The sequence below is a fragment of the Nematolebias whitei genome, chromosome 1 (assembly GCF_014905685.2).
Source record: "Nematolebias whitei isolate Nwh7 chromosome 1, NemWhi1, whole genome shotgun sequence".
NCBI lineage: Eukaryota > Metazoa > Chordata > Actinopteri > Cyprinodontiformes > Rivulidae > Nematolebias > Nematolebias whitei.
In genome coordinates, this window is record NC_056498.1 from 5,177,120 (window position 1) to 5,187,781 (window position 10,662).

At 41.0% G+C, this 10,662-nt stretch overlaps 1 protein-coding gene across 1 annotated transcript in view; it reads left to right on the forward strand.

Moving 5' to 3' along the window:
• Positions 1-10,662, forward strand: part of pde5ab (phosphodiesterase 5A, cGMP-specific, b) — a 271,503-nt gene that overhangs the window by 37,113 nt on the left and 223,728 nt on the right. Inside the window, exon 2 of the mRNA XM_037681538.1 lies at positions 7,632-8,205. Coding sequence (XP_037537466.1) covers positions 7,632-8,205 — 574 coding nt within the window. The remainder of the gene's footprint in view (positions 1-7,631; positions 8,206-10,662) is intronic.

Here is a 10,662-nt window from a genome sequence, read left to right on the forward strand (position 1 = left end):
AAACGTTTCTACATTTTTTTGTTGATTTGCTTTGTTTTGTTTTTTTTGAATGTCCAGAGGACCAGATTTAACTTTTTTAGATTGATGCCACTTTGTTTTTATTTTTATTTACAGAAGAAGAAGAAGTGTCTTCAGAGGTTTTTGTGTCATTTCTTTCAGTAGTTCTTGGTGCAGCGCCCCCACAGGCGAGCGGGGGAATGGGTTGGTTCAACAGGTTGACTCGACTGCACAGTGCAGTGTGAATGTAAACGCACCAGCTCAAATGTAAACAAAAGCTCATGAATATTGGTCCCGAACCCAGTCTACTGGACTATCTGGTGTGAAAACGACCTTAAATCCTCAGCCCCAAGCCATTTTTTGACAGATAATTCTGAAACTCGGTTAACGTCTGTATCTTCTCAGGACCTATGAAAAAGTCTCTTGGAGCCCTGGCCCAAATTCAACAGGAAGTTGGGCATTTTGGGCCAAAGGGTCATTTGAGGGCCTTTCTAATGACGAATTTTAACGAACTCCTCCTAGAGATTTTGAGTGATTGCCTTCAAAATTGGTTAATATCCCCTTAAGATATTGGGAAGAAAAAGTTACCAAAAGCTTTCGGTTTCATTTACGTTAAAGAGGCATGGCCAGGCCTCAAAGTTGCACTTCACGCCATAAATTTACAAACGCTAAAACTTTCACATTGAAAGATCAAAATGTACCAAACTTGGCATGACTCATCCCTGTTGAATACCCGACGATCCACTGTGGTCATATTTTGACGTAATCAAAGCCCCGCCCCCTCGGAACAGGAAGTCTATTTTTTTCACTTGGAATGCTCCCTCTTTGACACCCTTGACCTAATCAGGATGATTCTGTCTTAGAATGCAGATAAGATGGCCTGACTTGATGTAAATTACAAGTAGTTGTAGCTGGAGGATGTGGGTGTGGCGGCGTGACGAATCAAGAAGTGATGCCGTTGCAATACGTTTGGCTCTAAATTGTACAGATTTTTGCCGAGGTGCACCAAAATCACTATGATCAATCATTATCCACCCCTTGAACAGGTATCCATGATAAGTGGCCAATAACCTCAACAGCGCCACCTACATTATTCCTACAGTTATAGCTCAGTGATACAACATCCGATCTGCACCAGATTTATTGTGCATCATCAGTGAGCACTTTTAGACACATTGATTTTGTGGTTTAACATTTGAATCTTGTGCGCCCCCTAAATTATTCCAACAGTTATATCTCAATGATAAATCAGCCTACCTGCACCAGATTTTTGGTTCATCATCTGTGAGCATTTCTAGACACATTGGTATTGTTGTTTAACATTTGACTCAAGTGCACCCCCTAGATTATTCAAACTGTTATGTCTCAATGATATATTATCCAATCTGCACCAGATTTTTGGTGCATCATTAGTGAGCACTTATAGAAACATTGGTATTGTTGTTTAAAATTTGACTCAAGTGTGCCCCCTAGATTATTCTAAATGTTATATCTCAATGATATATTATCCGATCTGTACCAGATTTTTGGTGCGTGATAGGTCAGCACTTCTATATAAGTTTGTGTTATTTAACATTTGACTCCACTGCACCCCCTAGATTTTTCTAAAAGTTATATCTTAGTGATACATCATCCGATCTGGACCAGATTTTTGGTGCGTCATTAGTGAGCACATCTAGACACATTGATATTGTGGTTTAACATATGACTCAAGTGCACTCCCTAGATTATTTAATCAGTTATAGCTCAGCAAATTATCAATATGTAACCGATTTATTGTGCATTATCAGTGAGCACTTCTAGACACATTGATGTTGTGGTATAACATTTGACTCAATTGCGCCCCCTAGAATATTCCAATAGTTATATCTCAGTTATATATCATGGAATTATGGAATGCGTGTTACCTGTTGTTCTGTCTGTACAGTACTTTGGTTGGCCTTGTTGCTGTTTTAAGTGCTCTATAAATAAAATGGTATGGTATGGAATCAGTACCAGATTTATTGCGCGTGATCAATTAAACATTCTACACACATTGGTTTTGTTGTTTAACAATTGACTCCAGTGCGCCCCCTAGATTATTCCAACAGTTATATCTCAGTGATACATCATCTGATCTAGACCAGATTTTTCATGATTCATCAGTGAGCACTTGTAGATACACTGGTATTGTTGATTCATGACTTGACTTAAGCCCGTACCACTCAGTGGAGAAACTGATGATTATTGGGGACTCTTTCAGCTTGGCATTGCGTAAGATATAAGACTGAAACTGGATTTGCTAACTGTTGATTACCACATATGACTAAAGGAAGTCCTTTACATTTGTGACAAAACAGGAAGTGACAATAACTCCCGTCAGGAAAGTCAGATTTTGGCCAAACTTGTAAGGCTTGAAGCCAGACTCATACTGATATGGGCGGAAGGTGATTGCAAAGTTTTAGCATGTGCGCATCCTGGTGGATGCGTGCCAAAATGGCACAAGAGTATTCGCGATGGCGACTGGGAGGCATTGCTGGAGCTCCGGCGGTCGCAGGTGATGTCAAAGGTTGGGCGAATGTGCAACCCGGTGAACGAGCATGGGACGGGCACAAGAGCGTTCACAATGGCGACTGGGCGGAGTCGCTGGGGCTCCCACGGTCGCTGTAAGGCCGGAGCGGCACTTTGCTGTGAGGGCCTTCAATGCTGCTTGCAGCTTTAATTGTAACTGTTCGTAGAGCAGAAGAACATTTGACTGCAGCTGCCTGGAGTGCACATGTGTGCCTCGACTGAATATTTTACACTAGGCAGGTGGTTGCACAGAAAATCTCCACTCTGAGATCAAGGATGCATTCACAGCAGCCCTGTTTAGTCTGCTTTAATCAAACTCTAGTCTGTTTGCCTAGAAATTCCTGTTTGTTTGGGTAGGTGTGAATGCACAATCTAACTCCGATGCGGACCAAAAAAGTGAACTCTGGTCCACATAAAAAACCTAGGTCTCGGTCTGGTTAAAGTGAACTCTGGCGCTGTTCGAATGCATTGTGAATGCAAGCGGACCGGAGACTGCTCCAAAAGCAGGAAGTGGACTAGAGCGCAGGGCGAACAAATGCGCATTTCTCTTACCTCATACGGATCCATCAGGCGCCTTGTGTGAAAAACAACATTCTCCATGTTCTTCTGCCTCATCTTCTGCTCATGCTGAGTCCATTGTTGAAAAATGACAAAATACAAATCCTAAAACCACTCAAATTTAACGCCACTCCGTTTTTGTTTTTATTTCCAGAAGAAGTGTCTTCTTCAGAGGTTTTTGTGTCGTTTCCTTCAGTAGTTCTTGGTGCAGTGCCACCACAGGCGGGGGGTGGGGGGGTGGGGACAGTTTGGCTCAATTGACTCAGTGCAGTGTGAATGCAAACGCACCAGCTGAAATGTAAACATGTGTTCTGTATTTTGGTCTCAAATAGAACCAAGTCTACAGGACTATCAGGTGTGAAAACACTCCAAGATTCAGAAACATTCAAGTTCAGAGAGAACAGGGGCTGTTGTAGAGTACACAAGCAGCTGACCCCCAGCAAATAAGTTGCAGTTTCACTCAAAAACTGTAGACAGGGCCTAAATGATAATAACTAAAACAATAATTTGAAATGAAATAGAAATCAAGTTTTGTTGAATGCCACTTGGTATGAGTTTTCCTGTTTATTTGATTAAAATATTGCACTGTTCGCTTCTCCAAATAATTTGTATTTTAACTGCTGAAAAGGAGAGGCTGAAAAGGATAATTTAATCAGTTCTGAACAATTATTTTGAACAACCTTAGTTTGGTGAACAAGCCTAACGTTGATAGGACTAACAGCTTGTCTGAATGTAGTCAAGACCAGAGTGAAATCCTGCTGCTCAGTATAACTCAGTTCAAGCAACGCAATGTTTTAAACTTTACACTGCCATAAGTTTTGCGTTACACAACTATTCCAGCAGAAATATTATAGTCCTGCAGTATGTGCAATAACTGTGTACTAAAAACTGTGTACTAAAACACAGTGGTATATAAGTTCACCATGACCACAATAAAGTATTTCAGAATGGAGCTGTTAAAAATAGCAGTAATCCACTTTGGTCCTTCTGTGGCACTTCTCGTTAGCTTGTCAGTCTGGTCAAAATTAAACTCTCTCTGCAAACTAAATTTATCCAAAGATCTATGTACAACAGGTAAGATAATAATTGTTTAGAAACATTTTATATAACCTCACTTTAAAATGACCAATGACCATTTTAAGTTGCAGAAATGTAGATTTTCACTCATAAACTGTAAAGAGCCCTTAGAGCCAAACAGTACAGATTATTCTAATACAATAGTCACTCATTTATCACCGGGGTTCCGTAACCACCACCCCCCACGCGATATGTGAAAAACCACGAAGTAGGGATAATAGTACAAATATTAGTAGTTTATTTTAGTATATATATATATATATATATATATATATAAACGGAGTGGCATTAAATTTTAGCGGTTTTAGGATTTGTATTTTGTCATTTTTCAACAATGGATACATGCATGGATTATTTATTTAAAATGTTACAGTATTTAAATTTGAAATGTAGAGAAGAGAAGTGCAGCAGGACATCAAAGGTCAACCCTTCATGCAGCTCTTCAGAACTGAGCAGAAATGTGGTTCAAATCCCATGGCGGGTCCATTCTGGGTGGAGTTTGCATGTTCTCTCAGTGTATGCGTGGGTTTTCTCCAGGTACTCCAGTTTCCTCCCACAGACCAAAAATATGACTGGTCATAATACAAAAACATGCATGTTAGACTGACTGGTAACTCTAAATTGTCTCTAGGTGTGAGTGAGAGAGTGAATGGTTGTTTGTCTTGTTTGTCTCTATGTGTCCCTGTGATAGACTGAGACCTGTCCAGGGTGTCCCTCACCTCTCACACAGTGACTGCTAGATACGGGCACCAGTGACCCCTGTGACCCGAAAAGGAAGACGCGGGTAAAGATGATGGATTGATGGATGGTTGGATGGATGGATGGAATTCTGCATTTCACTCTATGCAGATGACACACTTATATTTTGTTCATCACCTTCGTTAGCTCAAACCCTCAAGTTCACTCTTGAATTTCTCCAGTCAGTCTTTGATGCTGTTCAGTTCCATTTAACACAACTTAAGTTGGTGTTCAATGCAGCAAAACTAAGTTCTTTATATTTCCAAATGTAAAAGATCTGTCTGAAGTTCCTCACACTCAAATCATTCAATGGGTTTAAAATGAAACAGATTCTCTTTTTTTATTCAGTTTTTTACTGTCTGTGGAAATCTCTTTTCTTTGTACATTGCTGCTAAATGGCAGCCATTGAATGTTCTCAGACTTTCCACTGCTTGATTTTTATATACAAATCTGTGCTTGGGTCACTGCCTTCTCATCTATGTGTTTATATTAGTAAATACCAGTACAACCCATGCTCTCATTATGTTTTATAAATGTCTGTCTTCAAAGTCAGAGTAGAATTAGGGGGACAGTTTTTAAAAATGCTACTCAACTACTGGAATCATTTTCAAAAGGACTTAAAATTTTCACATTAAGAAGGTGAAATTAATTTTAATTAGAAAATAAAGCACTTGGTCAATCTACCTGTTCTTAATTTTCTAACGGTGTATTATGTTAAAGACATTGATTTTGGATTGAGGTTTGATTGTTCACTTGTATGCTAAATACAAGTCATAGTTTTATTGTTATTTAATAGGCTTATTGTATGTTCTGTTCCTGTTTGGATGACCATTTTCATTCATTCAGCCTTTATTTATACAGGTTAATCCCATTGAGTCTAGGGGGCTCATTTACAAGACAGACTTGAATTTTAACAAAGAGTGATGACAACAGTGGACAACAAAGACAACAGAAGACAATCATAAAAATCATACAAATTGAGAAGAACAAATACAGAAAATGGTATTAAAAAATGAAGAAAAAAAACCTAACTATTGTAAGGAGGTGTAGAAAACTAAAACCAGGAACATTTCTGCGTTGGTTTTTGCCAGGAACTTAACAGATGTTTGAAGCCACTTAGAGAGGTTAAGGTCGAGAGCTTCAGGTCTTTTTGTAAGATATTCCAGGAAACAGGAGCAGAGTAGGAGAAGAACCTTTTGCCAAGTTCAGTCCTCTCTGAGGGAACACTGCAGGTAATAATGTCCTGAGAGTGCACGCTGTAGCTGCACTCACACAGTGACATGTAGGAGGAGATGTATGAAGGCAGCAGACCAAGAAGTGATTTAAAGATGAAAATGTACCAGTGAGAGAGTCTGTGTGAAGTTAATGATGTTTAGTTAACCAGTGAATAACAGGGTGCAGTGGTGGGTACGATAATCACAGCCAGTTATGAATCTTAGTGCACCATGATAAACAGCATCCAGTGTTTTCCCTACCATTATACAGACGGGGTGCCCCACCCCGTCAACAGAACTGAGCACCCTGCCTACCAAACTGATCTTGCCTCTCCCACCCCCACCCAGCACTGACATATCACTAAACTAGTGGCACAAAATACAGGCTCTTTAGCTAAAAAGCCAAAGGCAGCACTCATGTTGCCTCTTCCCTCATGTTGAATGCCCCCCGTCCCCGCTCAAAAACTGTTAGTACCAGCTGCGCTCAGACTTGTCTCCGTCCCCCCCATCAGCAAAAATCATGGATGGGATGAGCACCCCACCATGGCAAGTTAACTAGGGGAAACACTGAGCATCCATCATCTGCAGGGTGCTTGTAGGAGCGTTCATGTAAATAATGTCACCGTAGTCAATGGAGGGAAGGAAAGTCGCAGTTACAAGGTGTTTCCTAGCATTCAGAGTTAGACAGGATCTTTTTCTGAAAAACAAACCTGGTTTAACTTTTAGTTTCTTTACCAAGTTTTCCACGTGGAGTTTAAGAGAGATGTGAATCAACCAAGATACCCATGTTTCTCTTAAATAAAAGATATACATGTATGTTCCTCTATCCTCTCTTTTTCTATTGTCATTGTGATGCCCGCAACACTCTTTAATGTTACTATAGCATTTAGCTTTAGCAATTCAGTGACGTTCTTCTAACTCATCTGGGGACATTTAGGTTAGTGAGGATCAAATATATTTTTGGCATCTGGTTAAAGTTTGCAGGTTATTGTAATAAATACTTCACAGTATTGAGTTTTGCACACTTTAGGATTGAATATACTGTATTTTGATGTGTTGTGCAGTTCTAATTTATAGCTGGACTGGCCACACTGGTCTTATGCCTAGGCTTTGACTGTGAGTGGGACAATTTGATACATGTGGAGGTAGTGTGGACTGATCTTTTGGTGCATAGCTACATTTTCTGTGGTCTAGGAGTGATGTGCCTTGGCAGGTATATACAGGGCAAAAGAGTGTTTCAGTGACATAAGAAACATAAAACAATCTATTTGGGGTGCACTTAAAGTGTCATCAGCATCATCATCAATGCCTTCACACTGAAGGTTTTCCAGATTTGCTGAGGTTCAGCTACTTTCTAGCCTTTTTTACAAAAGAAAGTAATGGTAGCTGCTTGTACTCTTAATCTCAGTCTCTTCATTTTTTGTGTCCTAATAACTACTTGATCTCCAAGCTTGTCATGTGAAAGACATTGATTTGTTTTGTTTTCTGTTTCAACAGGGAGATGGTAAATGCCTGGTTCGCTGACCGCGTTCATACCGTTCAGCCGTCTGTGCCCAAAGAAAATTCTTCGCAGCAGCGGGTCCACCAACCTTCCATGAATCTTGACCCCTCAGATGCCTCTGTCATCCTCCCAACTGCCCTTAGCCTCCTGGAGAACCGCTCTCCCTCACCAGCCACAGTTTCCAGCCCAGCTCCCGGCACCCCAACTCGCAAAATCTCAGCTTCAGAGTTTGACCGCCCTCTAAGACCAATCGTGGTCAAAGACTCTGAAGGTTCTCTGACATTTCTAAGCGACACAGACCGAGAGACAGTCCATCTTGGAGGCTCAGTAATGGGTGAGGGTGTTTTAAATGATGGAGGAGGAAATGAAGGCGGTTGTGGCAGCGGGGGGGACTGTTGCACCAGGTTGTTGGCGCTGGTAAAGGAAGTGTCAAGTCATCTGGATGTGACTGCTCTCTGCCACAAGATCTTCCTTCACATCAATGAGCTCATCGCTGCAGATCGCTACTCTCTTTTTCTGGTAGGAACCACCTGGATTCAGTACTTTGTCATGACTGCTTTAACTGAAGTTGTGCCATCAGCAAAGATGAGTTCATGCACAATTATTCTTGTTTATTTTACATACTGACAGCTTTTGTTTAATTAGCACCAACTACAAATGAAACTGGAAAATTTATGAAATCTTTTTAAAATGGTACCAATGCATCCACTACCTGAAAGTACAGTCAAACAACATCAGTGTTGCTGCTGCCACCATGAAAACCACACACCTGGGTCTGTCATTCTTTGTTTGTACTTTTAATAAGACAAGCAGACAGAACTGCAGAGTAAAGAAACAGTCTAACAGTGTGCAAAAACCCAAAAGTCATATTGAAAAAATTCCTGAACTGTAAGTTTCAGAAACATCTGGTCACTTTGCACACCAGTTTTTCTGTTTTTATAGTGCTTTACGTGTAAAATATAAGAATAAATATACATTTATTTGAAATAATTTATTAGATTCTTGTATGTTATTCTATGTTATGTTATGGTTAAATTCTTGTATGTTATCTCCTCTACAAAATTGATTGATTGAATTGATTTATTGAGGAAAATGATCCAATATTACATCCATCCATTATCTTACCCGCTTCTTCCATTTTGGGTCATGGGGGTCCCCGGTGCCCATGTGCAGCAATCACTGTGCGAGGGGTGGGGTACACCGTGGATGGGTCGCAAGTCCATCACAGGGCCACATAGAGACACAACCATTCACTCTCTCACTCACACCTAGAGACAATTTAGAGTTACCAATCAGTCTAACATGCATGTTTTTGGTCTGTGGGAGGAAACTGAAGTACCCGAAGAAAACCAACGCACGCACAGAGAGAACATGCAAACTCTACCCAGGAAGGCCCCTGGACAGGGATGTGAACCGGCAACCTTCTCGTGAGAGGCAGCAGCTCTACCAGTTACTCCACCGAACTGCCCCCAATATTACATATTAGTGGTGAAAGTATGTGAGCCTTTAGGATTATCAGTTAATTTGAAGGTGAAATTAGAGTCAGGTGTTTTTTCAATCAATGGATTTTGAAAAGGTGTGAGTGGGCACCCTGTTGGATTTAAAGAACAAGATATATCAAAGTCTGCTCTTCACAACATGTTTGTGGAAGTGGATCATGGCAGGAACAAAGGAGATTTCTGAGGAGCTCAGAAAAAGAGTTGTTGATGCTCATTAGGCTGGAAAATGTTACAGAACATCTGTAAAGAGTTTGGACTCCACCAATCCACAGTCAGACAGATTGTGTACAAATGGAGGAAATTCAAAACCATTGTTACCTCTCCAGGAGTGGTGGACCAACAAAGATCACTCCAAGAGCAAGGAGTGGAATAGTCAGCGAGGTCACAAAGGAGCCAGGGTAACTTCTAACAACTGAAGGCCTCTCACATTAATGTTGATGTTCATGAGTCCACCATCAGGAGAACTCTGAACAACAATGGTGTTCATGGCAGGGTTGAAGGAGAAAGCCACTCACTTCTCTCCAAAAAGAACATGGCTGCTTGTCTGTAGTTTGCTAAAGATCACATGGACAAGCCAGAAGATTGTTGGAAGAATGTTTTGTAGACGGATGAGACCAAAATAAACTTTTTGGTTTAAATGAAAAGTTTTATGTTTTGTAGAAAGGAAAACTCTGAATTCCTGCATAAGAAGCTTATCCCATCTGTGAAACATGATGGTGGTAGTATCATGGTTTGGGCCTGTTTTTATGCCTCTGGACCAGGATGTCTTGCCATCATTGATGGAACAATGAATTCTGAATTATATCAGATAATTCTGAAGGAAAATATCAAGACATTTGTCCATGAACTGAATCTCGAGAGAAGGTGGGTCATGCAGCAACACAATGACCCTCAGCACACGAGTGGTTCTACCAAAGAATGGTTCAAGAAGAATAAAGTTCATGTTTTGGAATGGCCAAGTCAAAGTCCTGACCATAATTCAATCCAGATATTGCGGAAGGACCTGAAGCAGCAGTTACTGTGAGGAAACCCACCAACATTGGAGTTGATGATGCCATCATCTACCTGCTGCACAGAGCCTAAACACACCTGGACAGGGCAGGCAGCACTGCAAGAGACATGTTCTTTGACTTTTCCAGTGCTTTAAACACCAAAGACCTGCTCTACTCTGCAGTAAGCTCCTGGACATGCAGGTGAACAACTCACTGGTCACCTGGATCGTAGACTACCTCACAGGTTGGCCACAGTATGTGAGGCTGGAGAACACCACCTTGAACACCATTTTGAGCAGCACAGGGGCTCCTCAGGGAACGGTCCTCTCACCATTTCTGTTTACCCTCTACACCTCGGACTTCAGGTACAACTCACAATCCTGCCATCTGCAGAAGTTCTGGATGATTATGCCATTGTGGGCTGCATCACTGGTGACCAAGAAGCTGAATACAGAGGTGTGGTGGACAGAACCACCTGCAACTCAACATTGGAAAAACTAAAGATCTGCAGGTGGACTACAAGAAGAAGATCAGCC